The following is a 13,042-nucleotide window of genomic DNA, read 5'->3' on the forward strand; positions in this document are numbered from 1 at the left end:
CTGCTGGCATAAGCGACGTGCCGAACGGAGCTCCAGGAGCTGGCTTTGGATGGAGAGCGGTCGAAGATATCTGGAAGCACCTTCCACCACTTGAAATACAACGGTTCAGCTGACGCTTTATTCAAGCAACAGCAAGACGGTGCCGAAGATGAAGAGGAACGGGGCGAAGACTGATGATGGTTATTGACAGATGAGGAAGATGACGTCCAATGTATTCTTACAGTATATATATATATATATATATATATATATATATATATATATATAGATAGATAGATAGATATATATATACGATTGAGATCTAACAGACAGTAATGCTAAGGAATGTACAGGGGAAGTTATTAGAATCAAAAGAATGTAAATAACAAGAAAGAAAAGTGGATGAAAAAATAACCAGCCGTGAGCAGGAATCGAACCTCCGACCTTCGAATAACACTTTCGATGCTCTGACCACTGAGCTACCACAGCGGCCTTCCCTCCATCCACTTTTTTGGGTTTATATGTGAATTTAGAAGTAGGAGTGACAGTCAGCGCCAGCTATAAGCCATGCGACGAGTGTGAAAACACTCTTTTATGCGCATGTTTGGTGTCACGTAGCACGTGAACTTATTATGAGTGGGCAGCTGATTAATAGTCCCTCGTATACAACGTGATGACACCAAGTCTGCCAGTACGAGACCCTCGTTTAATGAAATAAGGGAAAGAAGTTTATACCTAAGGGCTCGTTTTTCCGTGTTTTAACACAATATTAATGAGATCTAACAGACAGTAATGCCAAGGATTGTACAGGGGAAGTTATTAGAACCAATAGAATGCAAATAAGAAGAAAGAAAAGTGGATGAAAAAATAACCAGCCGTGACCAGCAACCAGCCGTGAGCACGCGTGAGCAGCCTGCGCTGAACTGCATCACTACAAAGGTCCTTACGATTACTTGCCTATATGCAATTGATAAAGTCTAATTTTTGCTACTACCAGATAACAGAACGGAAGGAACGGGTGTGTAACTCAAGTTTTCATTGAAAATGTCCGTGGCGTACGTAGTTGAGCACCCTATATTTTGCCTTGAGAAAGCTATATGTACGGCAAAGCGCTCGCCAGCGTTAGGGTGTCGATACTAGAGCCCTACATGGACCGGTTTATCCGGCCCGAGCCCAGCCAGGCCCGAAAAAACTTCACGCTCCGGCGCACCCGAGCCTGGTGCGGTGTTCTTGAATACAGCCTGCACCCGGCCCGGGCCCATAACGTTTAGGCCCGGCCTGTTTCAGCTATAGTCTTGCCTTGAACATAAATGAGGAACTGTCCAATTTTCGGTATATTTAACATACCTGCCCCTCATAAGATCTGATCTAGGGAGTGTTTCGGAACTTCCGTAACGCTTTTGCGAAATCATTTTAGGATAATATAATTTCGCGTAGCGAAGCCACGTGAGGCCGAGTGGCTTTTACCTTTGCTTCGTTTTCCAGTATCTTTCCAGAAATAAAATTTGTGTAAATCAAAAATAATTGTAGCCATCGTTGGCTGTCTGACGTACCCAGTGCTACCATACAGCCTCATTTTCGCATTTCGAACGACTGCAAAATATACTGCCATCATGAAGTAGAAAAAACTGAAAAATTTTATAGTTTGAGTCTACATAAATTGCATTTGAGCTGGGCTTCTGAGTAAAAGTTGCACGTCTTCTGTAAACGTCACTTATTACACCATGCCTTATTAATAATAAAGAAACGCTCTAGCTTCTTCTGAGAGGAGCACACCAGGCGGCACAGCGCTACATAATTTAAAACTGTCCTGTCGAGTTCATGGCTGCTTTCAACGTACACTGTCTTCAAGTTCAAACCAAGAAGGTTATTTTCCACACTTTTCTTCCTCTTGGCGCTGCCACCACAGTTCTTTAGACCTGTCAAAGCGAGCCACAGCCATTGCCAAGTGTACCACCGTCCTCGTTGTCCCCTGAATATGTCGCCGTCTTCATATGACGGCCTTCGATCTTTGAGATTATGTCGTTGTGGGAATGTCTCCTGGAGCCTTAATTGACACTAAGCGCAGTGATGTAAACGACATGGCGTAATCGAACAGTCTAAAAACAAAAAAAAAATTGGCAGATCCCACGTACAGTGGGAATCGATGATATGCGAAGCACGAGTGGGAAATGTTGATATGTCCCTTTAAAATCAGCACAACGTTACAAGGTGAAGATAAATTATGCCATCCATGACCTCCATGTTATGATTATCATGCTTGGAGTTGTCGTGTACCTTCGTCATCTATTCACGTCACGTGATATCAAATTTAGTGATATCAAATTTAGCTAGCGAAACGGCTGTGAGCCACTATGAACGTGGTTTAATGTTATGTTCTTACATTACACGCTTGTCAGTATCATCATGTTTTGCACCAGTCATATATTTCGTGATCCATTGACGTCACGTAACACCAAATTTGGCACATTCGGAGCTACCAAAACGGCCGCGAGCGCATGATGAAGGGCCCAATATACTCCAATGTAGCGTTGACGCTCGCGCACGCTGGGCGCAGTGACACTACCTTAGCAATACGCGACCAGCATTCGTCGGCGCGGCCCGATGGCAACCGGCACGAAACGCGTCATGCTGAATTTCGCGCAGGTGCGTTACCCAGACAACACTGCGTTTTTGTATTTTCGAAGGAGGGACGCCGGACGCACTGAAATGCTCATGCGTCAAAGCAACGCAGCTCGGCGCGTGCCTGCGAGTAGATGGCAGGACCGGCACCTGGCATGGCAACGCTGGTGTGCCGCGACGAAATGAACGCCGGCATGTACGCGAATCACGTCACGTTGAAACGTATTGGTGCTTTCACTGTGGCATGTAGTCATGTTCTCACATGACACGCATCTCATGATTATCATGTTTGCACCAGTCAAATACCTTCGTCATGAGTAGGCGTCACGTAGTACCAAATTTGTCATATGCGAAGCTAGCGAAACGGCTGTGAGCGCATCATCTGTGTGACATGTAGTCATGTTGTTACATGACACGTTGTCGTGATTATCATGTTTGGATGTGTCATTTGCCTATGTCATGTTCGCGTCGCGTAATAGCGAGTTTGGTACATATGAAGCTAGCGAAACGGCCACGAGCGCATCATGAGCGTAGCATGTAGTCATGTTGGTACATGACACGAATCTCATGTTTATCATCTTTGCACCAGTACCATACTTTCGTCATCCATTCACGTCTTAAATAGCAAATTTGGTATAAGTGAAACTAGCGAAACGACCCCCGGTGCATCATGAGCGTGGCATGTATACGTACCGGTAATCAAATTTGGTATGTGTGACACTGGCGAAACGGCCGCCAGCGCATCATGAACGTGGCATGTAGTCATGTTGTTACATGAAAGCGTCATAATTTTCATGTTAGGGTCGGTCGCTTGTGTTTGCCATGCAATCATGTTATACCATACCAGTTTTGCAACATGCCATATGAACGAAACCACCGAAAAAGCTGCAGGACCATGACATGTAAATCATGACATTCATGAGATAAGTGTCACGATTTTCACGTCGTGACTAGTCATATATGTTCCTAATACGGGTATTTTAAGCCATACCAAGTTTGCTATCGATACCATTATCGAAACGGCCAGAGAGCTAAAAGTCGTACGCGGCTGGATAGATAGATAGATAGATAAATAGATAGATAGATAGATAGACAGATAGATAGATAGATAGATAGACAGATAGATAGATAGATAGATAGATAGATAGATGGATAGATATATAGATAGATAGATAGATAGATAGATAGATAGATAGATAGATAGATAGATAGATAGATAGATACGCTCAATGTCGCCATGTCGCCGAAGTTCGCTAAGAAATGCTTCGCATTTAATGAGCCTCGGTCCCAATTCCCTTCGTCTCTTGAATTCGGGTCATGACGTGCAGTTTTCTTGAGTATTAAAGCAAGATCATACTCAGGATTTCCAATACAAGTGTCAGTTGAAGCGCCGAAGTGAACCAGCTTGCGGCTTCTTTAGCGCGGCCCGTCAAACACGGCGTATCGGGTGTCGGGAAAGAAATCCCCCGCAGGGACCGGAAGCAGTAGCGTGCGTTGGCTAATCGCTGATGCCCGAAGTCCTCATTGTGAACAGTGCAGTGAAGTGCGGCTGTGGTTTCAGTCTCATGGCAGCAGCAATGTAGGGGTAGGAGATGTATGGCAGAAAAGAAAAAGCGGCGACTATGGTGGAAAAGAGAAGGTAGAGGGTAAACAAGAAGCCGTATGTCTGCCAGAGATATTTCGACGAGTCAAGCGGCAGGCATTCTTGGTATTTTCAAAAACCATGATGGTCATATTGAAGCAACTATGCAGTTCTGAGAATATGCGACGCAAGCGGGTTGGTACTGTGCAGACACCAAAAAAAGATACAGCTAAGCACGCGTAATCTGTAAGCGTTAAATTGTTACTATTGCTATAGTAGTGGCTCATGTCTCCAGTTTTGACACGTGTGCGTTGCTTATCCGTGAATATGCAAAAACAGCAGAAATTGGGGGACGAAGTCTGAAGGGATGAAGAACTCCTGAAATCTAGGTGCCGCAGGAGCCGTCGAATATTTATGCGGTAAAAGGTGTCAATACGCCCAATGTCTGTACACCCCCGTTCCCCCCCCCCCACCCCTTTTCATAGGGTACAACTGTGAATTAACATCATAATTATGACCTTTTATATGTTCGTCCGCTGGAGTGCTTTCACCGTTTTGAGTGCCTTGAGAACACATGCGCTTGGACAAATGAGTACGCTTATGAAGTACTGCAGAAATACGAAAAGCACGAAGGTGGCTGTAAAAAGAGTCTAGCATTTGTTCTATACTATGAAAAATTTAATTAAATGCGAAACATTTTCGGTGAATCGCCAGGTGCTAAATATTTGCAACTGCCTTGCTCGCAGAAAAAAATCAGCAACATTTGCATTTGATTCACGCACCTGTGATAAAACTCACACCACATCTCGCACTTAAAGTGCACTAACAACAGCTCCGAATATATGACTCTCGAGTCGCGTTCACGAGCGTACGAAGCACCCAGGCGGGAAAAGGCGTGGCGGGCATGTGAGCGTATCTGCATGCTCGAAGTTTTTTCTACATACAAGCGTGCACATCCTATATACAATGTATAAGTTAAGCAGTGTACCTTTGCTGTTTCAGCAGCACTAGCTAGCAAAAGTGTGTTATACGGTATGCAAGAGCGTCTTTCACTCAATTTAATAGTGGGAACTAATAGTACGAGTTTTCTTAAATGACGTATAGCATACCGATGGAGCAAAATGCTAGACGTCTTGTACTTTCCATTTTCAGAGGGTCTACATTAGCTGAATCCCTCAGCTACGGCATCTTACGCAACCTGGGTCGCTTCGCCATTTTAAACCCCACAAATCAATAAAACCAAACTGCGTAGACACGCCATTATATCGATATGGAGGGTGTTTAAATATCTGTGTTTATTATAGTTAAAAAATAAAGAAAGGTGGCATCTTGGTCCTACTTGAGGCGTTCAATTTAATTTGGCAGAAGGCATATCATATGCGTATAAACATTAACTACGGCTGTAGTAATAGAAATTGAACAATTAACCTTATAAGCAGTGGAAACATCCGGTTGAGTCAAATGGGCGAATAATGCTCTTCCTACCAATAGAGTGTAGCCCCTTCGGAGTTTTAAAAAGGCGGCCACTCTTTCTCACCGCGAAGCAATAAAATTTGGTTAATTTACCTGGCAAGACCAAAACCCACGCACCAAACAGCGTCTACCATTCACTTCGACAATGCCTCAATAAAAAGGTAATTGTCTTAATTTTTTCACTTACTGTCATAATAAATGTTTGTAGACATCTGAAGATGTCCTCTGTCAAAGTAAAGAGAATGCCGCAATGAGTGCGCAATGCCTAATTTCTGAAACTTTTAAATATTATTGAGCCCATTTTTTCAAAAACCCTGTATATGAGACCCGGGCCTAATACGGGCCTGACTCAGCCCCGGGAACGACCTGACCTCGAAGCTCATGGGCCTAAGCCCGGCCCGGACCTGATACAACAATGCTTTACCCCACCGAGCCAGAGCTTTCGTACTGGCCTGGGCACACGTGCAATGCTCTAGTCGATATGTCTACAACTGTTCGAGGTAAACAGCGCAAAAAAACGAAACAAAACAAAGACATAGAAATAGGAAGACACAAGACCAGTTCTGTGAACAATACAGCGCTCATCTTGCATCTTCCTATGATTTTGTCTTTGTTTTTCGCGCTGTTTACCTCAAACTTTTGATAAAATTGCTCGAGAGGAAGCCTTGAAAACGCAAGTGTCATTTTTGCAGAATAAGTTAGACGACGTTGAAAACAGAGGTCGTCAGAATAATTTGATTATTTATGAAAAACAAGAGGATGACACTAAAACATCGGAAAGCCCAACAGAATTACTGCAAAAGAACTTATTCGAGGACAAGCTAGGGCTCGATGTTAGTGGCATCAAAAGGCGCCACAGACTAGGAAAAAAGACTGGTAGGAGCCACCCAGTGATAATAAAATTTGTAGAATATAGAAAAAAAGTTGCCGTTTTTAAGCCTTGCTCAAAGCTGAAAAGGACGAAGTTTTCTATGATGGAAGACTTCTCGTTCAAAGTACACCAAATTAGGAATAAATTACGGCAAAGTGCGAAACAGCTGAAAGAAAACAATGCTAATGTCAAGTTAGTTTTTGACAAGCTGAGTATAGATGGTGTAATGTTTTGTTGGGAAGAAACCAAAGATAAACGCTTCAGAATTATTAAACGGAAATGACTTGTTAATATCAGAAGCAGGCCCCTCACCATACTTAACATGAATTGCCACAGTGTTGTCAATACAACTGCACTACTAAAGAGCATGCTTTTTTTACTTGAGCCCGACATGGCAGTGCTAACTGAAACTTGGTTGAGCGATCATATATTTGACAGTGAATTTGTACCAAGGAATTATAAGGTACTGCGTAAGGATCACGAAAGAAGTGGGGCGGGGGGCATTGCAGTACTGTATAAGCCGTCAATAATACTACATTTAATGCCTGATGTTCTAGATGTAGAAAGCGTCTTTTGTAAACTATACGTGAATAACAACAAATACGTTCCTGGAACCGTCTCTGAATTCTACTGCCAATTACTTTGATCGCTTGTCAACATATGTAAATTCATACATAAAGCACGATGACAAACTGATTCGAGCTGGTGATTTCAACCTGCCAAATATGAACTGGGGAAAGTTTTCCTCATGTTCAGCTCAAAGAGCTGAAAACGTCATGGCTGATATGGCTTATGACTTTAACCTGCTACAAGATGTTAAGAAATTAACAAAAATTCAAAATCATTCAAGAACCATTCTTGATCTATTCCTTGTTAGTAGTAGCATAAAAGAAATTATGTCATGTTCTGTAACGGCAGGTATTTCAGACAATAAGGCGGTTGTTCTGACACTTAACAATGTCTTCACGAAACTAGGTAATAAGGCTCAGTCGTTTCCTAATTTCTCACGTGCACAGGATAAATGCACAATTGATACGCTGCCTTTCAATTACGATCACTTTGTGAGCCTTAGTTGTGTGGATAACCTCTGGCATTCTTTCAAGGGTTTTGTTCTTGACTGTGTTGAGCGTTTAGTTTCTAGAATTGTGAAGGAGTCTGAGCGCCGCAATCCCTGGATTACGTAGGAGACATTACGAATGAAACGGGAAGCTTCAGCTGTTGAAAGAAAAACGAGTGTAAAAGACTCATGATTAACAGTTGTGAGAAGCAATGGATAACCTGTCTTCAACATTTAAGGAAAAAAAGTTTCAATAATAAACACTACTACCACAACACATTGTTGCCAGACTTTATTAGATCATCTCCTGACAGGTTCTGGAGGATTTCGATGCCGGCTTCTTCACCTTCTGACTCCTTTTTTGTAAGTGATAAAAGTGTGTGGGATAAGAAAATAGTGTGGGCTGAATTTAATGACCATTTCAAAAGTGTATTTACAAGTGATGGTGGTTGTCTACCATGCTTCTCTACAAAACTGCCTTCCCTCTTTGACCTTGCTATTTCGGAACATGGCATTCTAATTTTACTGTTAGAGATTGTAATAAAGAAATCCCCAGGACATGATGGTATCCCGAACTGTTTTGTAAATTGTTACGCAGAAGGGTTCAGAACTTGCACGTTCTGTTTACAAGATCTGTTAGCGAAGGAACATTACCTGAAGACTGGAAGGTTGCTTGGGTGAAGCCTTTGGAAAAATCAGGGGACAAAGGTAGCATAAAAAATAATGGCCAATTTTATTAACTTCGACTACCTGTAAGGTCTTGGAGCAGATAATTTACAAACCTATTGATTTTCTCGATGAACACAAAGTGTTAACAGATATGGAGGATAGTTTTAGAAATGGCCGTTCGACAATCACGCAGCTCGTTAAGATTGTACATGAATTCGCTAGCACTTTGAACAAGAGACAACAAACAGATGCCATAATTACGGATTTTAACAAAGCATCCGATAAGGTCTCTCATGTTAATCTTCTTCATAAGCTGCGCGCTGTGTTAAACAATGACAAAATAATAAGAGGGATTACAGCCTACCTAAGTGGTCACCGTTAGTTCGTTGATGCAGATGGAATCGTGCCAGATATAGTTTCCGCCAAGTCAGGCGTCCCACAGGAATCTGTTCTTGGACCACTTTTCTTTTTGTTATATATAAACGATATAGTTCATAACCTATCCGTCAAAGTCAAGCTTTATGCAAGCGACTGTGTGCTACATAAAGAAATAACTCAAAAAGACTAGGTTAGCTTAAACAGGGAGTTTAATAAGGTTGTTCATGTGGGTAAGAAATGGCAAATGTGCATCAACTTTGAAAAACTCTGTACATGCGGATGACATCAAAAAAGAAGCCACTAATAGATTGCTATGGCACAAAGGACCTTCTTTTATCAGAAGTTACTCGATAAAAATACTCAGGCCTCCACATAGCAAGTGATCTCTTGTGGTCAAAACACCTTGACAAAGTGCTAGGAAATTGCCGGCGCAAGTTGTTCTTTTTGAGGCGTGTACTAAAAGTGTTCACACCAGCAGTGCGTTTGTTGGCATATAAAACACTCGTTCGTCCTGTTTTAGAATACGCCATCATTATATGGGACCCGTTCACTAAAACCGACAAAGCGAAATTAGAAAGCTTACAAAAAAGCTGTTAGATTCATTTACAATACGTATGGCCGCACTTCAGTCACTAACCTCTTATCTCAAAGTGGCAACAAGTTGTAAGTAATCGCAAAATTGTCTATGTTGTCTCTAATTCTTTTTCTATTTGACATTAGGTCAGTACAAAATAGACACGTCACATATTTCAAATAGGAAAGGCTACGCTACCAGGCACCACATTCATGAGCTGTTGGTCCATTCACTACACGTGCCATCTGTTACAAGTACTCTTTCTTTCCAAGAGCGATAGTCGATTGAAACAAACTACCTGGTATAACTGTTACACAAGACTCACTATAACAATTTAGGTAGCACCTTCAATAGTAATCAGTTTCCTTGTCTAGCTGAGATATTTCATGTGCTTTTTTTCTTTTTTTACTTGTGATAAATGAATTCTCTGCTGGATTTGGAATTTTTTAGAATAACGCCGTTTTCCTTCTTCTTTCTCGAAAGCGAGAGTATAAAAATGTACATATGTTTGTTTTCTATTTTTATTTTCTGTTCGCCAGTTATGTACCACGCTGCCAAAATCTTGAAGAAAGGTCACAATATAAATAAATAAATAAATAAATAAATAAATAAGAATAATGAATTGTTACCAACTTGCCCAGTTTTCAATACTATTCTACAACTGTGCTTGGTTTCTCTAGTAACTCCCTCTAGTAATGGGTTATCTTGAAATACAGGAATTCTGCAGTAATGCGTCCTTCTTAATGCTTCTGGTGTGGCCATTGATTATGTATCGTAGTTGTAATTAGATACAAACGTATGTTATGGGGAGACAAAAACCGCATCGCACATTCCTAGTGGAAATGACCTAGCCTTACCTGCACGACATGAGTGCACCTGTGAGTAACACCTCCATGTGAAGAAGAGTGGAATTTTTTTTATTATTGCCACGAAGAACAGCTTTGTTAAATACTTGAGTTTCGTATGGCATAATCTTTGTAATTCTCGGAAAACTTCACCAGTACTCATTAGAAAGTTTGGGAAGTCATTTATTTATCAACCACCAAAATTGAGTTCCTTGCATTCTTCGCTTGCGCTGGAAAGCTCAGCTACAGGCCTGCCTTGCTTAAGGGGGTAGCTGTTATTATTATAATTGCTACATTTCCCCCAAAATTCACTATTAAACATTTACAGTGAATGCATAACAGAAATGCGTTAGTTATGTGATGACGTTGGTCATTTAGCTTGAGTAATGAAATATTTGGTGATGACGTGCACTACGTCAGAGTTATTTAGACACTGTAACAGCTGCCCGTTGCTACTCATTATTTTTTAAAATAAAATTGTAGCTGGATGATTGAAAATATTTACCTGCGAACGTGCAGATATTTTGCAAGACCCGGAACGCGCATTCCCTGAATAGTTTAGCTGAACTCCCTTGTTTACGTGGACTGTAACGCTCTATGGTGTTTTTTTCAGACGCTCGCGTTCACTACCTGAGCCTACAGAAGCAGAACTCGGGGAGCAGCAGTAGAAGAAAAGACGATGTCACCGGGGAGCCAACGAAAGGTTTGGGAAACGTCCATTTGTCAAACATTGGTTTCCACTAGATGGATGCACAGTAACAAATAGAATGAATGCTGTTTTATGGCAACACATTTTTCAATATTTGAAGCAGCGAAAAGACCAAACATCCAGGAGATAGTGGTACAAACGATGACTGCACTTCAACTGTGCTGTATGTGGGTGAAAACGATTCGTGTAATGGAAGTCTGCGCAACAAAAGAGGCTAACGAACGCGAAATAACATTGGTGAAAATATATATGCCGGTTTTTATAAGGCTTAGTGAGCTTGGTTCTTCGTCAAGAAGAGACATGGTGCGCTAAAGCAGTAAAACTTGCTGATATTGTCCCATCGTCGTCATGTTGAAGAAGGTTGCAGTTGGTGGTTTTTTGAGACGACACTTATCATTTGGGTGAACCTTGTGGGAATGGAGCCCTTACCTTTAGTGCCTCGCTTCCCATCTTGCAGGAGTACTTGCCCTGTGCGGCTTAAGCGTCGGGAACATAGATGCCGTGGCTTCGCCGCCAGGCCTTTTATGCGCGAAGCTCATTAGGGCGTAGTCTTGCCTGGCGTCGTAGTAGACACCGCTTCACAATGACTCTTTTCATGGTTTGTGAATCTGCACACTCGAAAGGTTTACGAAGCCGCACAACAGTTAAATAAACGTAGGCGCACCAGAGATGCGTGGCAGCATCTTGAGAGTAACTCCTGGCAATACTTAGGCGCGCCAGGTGACAGCTGTGGGAGCCTAGAGAACATCGATTATACGGGCCCTCGGCTTTGTTGCCCGCTACCGCCATTGCCCCCCTCAAGAGAAATCAATGTAGAGGACTGGGACCACACGGAGTATTGGGTGTGCATGATTGGTTTTGTCTTTCTCGCAAGCAAGCGCGAGAGAGCAAATTCAGATAGACACGACAGTGAGGGTGAAGAATGGAAAGACTGTTCAGGGATACCTTTACATAGTTACAAGACACGTTTCTTTGGCGCATCGAGAAAAGAATTCACTCGAGAAAAGTGTAAAGATAACGAAAGGTTTTCGGTGACAACGTAAAAGAGTATAGTGATTTCGAAGAGTCGACCTCCTCTGAAAAATTCATTGTTTGCAAGCTTTGCCGTTTGAGAGTTATCATTGCCAATTGGCAAGGGCGCCGTGAGCGCTACGGATCATTTGCGATGACAGCGCCACATGCATATGAAGAAGCGCCATGCGAACACAAGTTAGATCTTGCTGGGGATCTTGCTATAAGTTAACTGCTGCGTGAGAGTGAATGCAGCATGTTTGGTGCAGTTTGATGAGGTGAAGTTGTGCATGCTTACTTCTATGCCATGATCTTACAGGGCTTGCATGGCTAGAGTCCGTTTTCTTCACATCGTCTTGTTATTCCACTGGAAGAATGCATCACTCGAACCCGCTGAAAGATAGAAGATGCATATGACATCGGGCGTCAGTTTTCCGTGCACTCTGTTATGCTGGCATCCCACGACACGGCGGCGGCGACAAAGATTGCGCCACCGTTGATGTGGTTGTGAAGGAATGTCAGCGCTTCGAGCACGCCAATAACCGTCGCATAACCCGCCAGTTTGCGCGTCTGCCTAATACTGCAGCCACTTCGACCTGCGAAGACAGCCCCAAGTTCACGCAAGCCACATCGTCCGAAAATATTACCCGAGTCATTCGCCGCGAACTAGAAGCAATGGCTCCTGCAGCCATCGATTCCGACGGTCCTCAAGACAACGCACCTACCGTCTCCCTCATCCAAGCCGTCGTTCGCCAATAAATAGCAAATCCCGGCATCGCACCTGTTTGCGCTGTTCGCACTACCGAGAGCTCGGCTTCTGTTAACCAGATCCTGGTGTACCCTTCACGCTACCCTTCCCGCTACCGGAATCTTGCTGAATGGAGAACGTCGGATGATTGACCGATCTGCTTTCACTGCTCTCGCGCCGGCTACATTGCGCGCTACTGTCGCAATCGTTGGACATCCAAATCATGTTGGAACACTGGGGCATGGCGTCGATTTGAAGGCAACTGTCGCCGGTTTTGTACTCCGTACGATCCACAGCCTGCTCCTACTAACGTTCAGGGCCGAAGGTTCAGCCGGTCACCATCACCCCAAGGCCGCCGATCTATGTCGCCGAAGATTTCTCGATCCAGGTCCTCTGCATGACCTGGGCCCTCAACCTCGGGAAACTAGACCATGCAGCTCCCGGAGGTGACGCGGCATTAATAACCCGTTCTGAAAATCCTCTGTTGACGATTCCTACACGCCGCAATATTTTGGACCTTTTGG

The 13,042-nt window shown here is 43.1% G+C and overlaps 1 protein-coding gene across 1 annotated transcript in view; it reads left to right on the forward strand.

Moving 5' to 3' along the window:
- Positions 1–13,042, forward strand: part of LOC119168610 (neprilysin-1) — a 638,470-nt gene that overhangs the window by 94,972 nt on the left and 530,456 nt on the right. Inside the window, exon 4 of the mRNA XM_037420008.2 lies at positions 10,664–10,753. Coding sequence (XP_037275905.2) covers positions 10,664–10,753 — 90 coding nt within the window. The remainder of the gene's footprint in view (positions 1–10,663; positions 10,754–13,042) is intronic.

The sequence above is a fragment of the Rhipicephalus microplus genome, chromosome 3 (assembly GCF_043290135.1).
Source record: "Rhipicephalus microplus isolate Deutch F79 chromosome 3, USDA_Rmic, whole genome shotgun sequence".
Taxonomy (NCBI): Eukaryota; Metazoa; Arthropoda; class Arachnida; order Ixodida; family Ixodidae; genus Rhipicephalus; species Rhipicephalus microplus.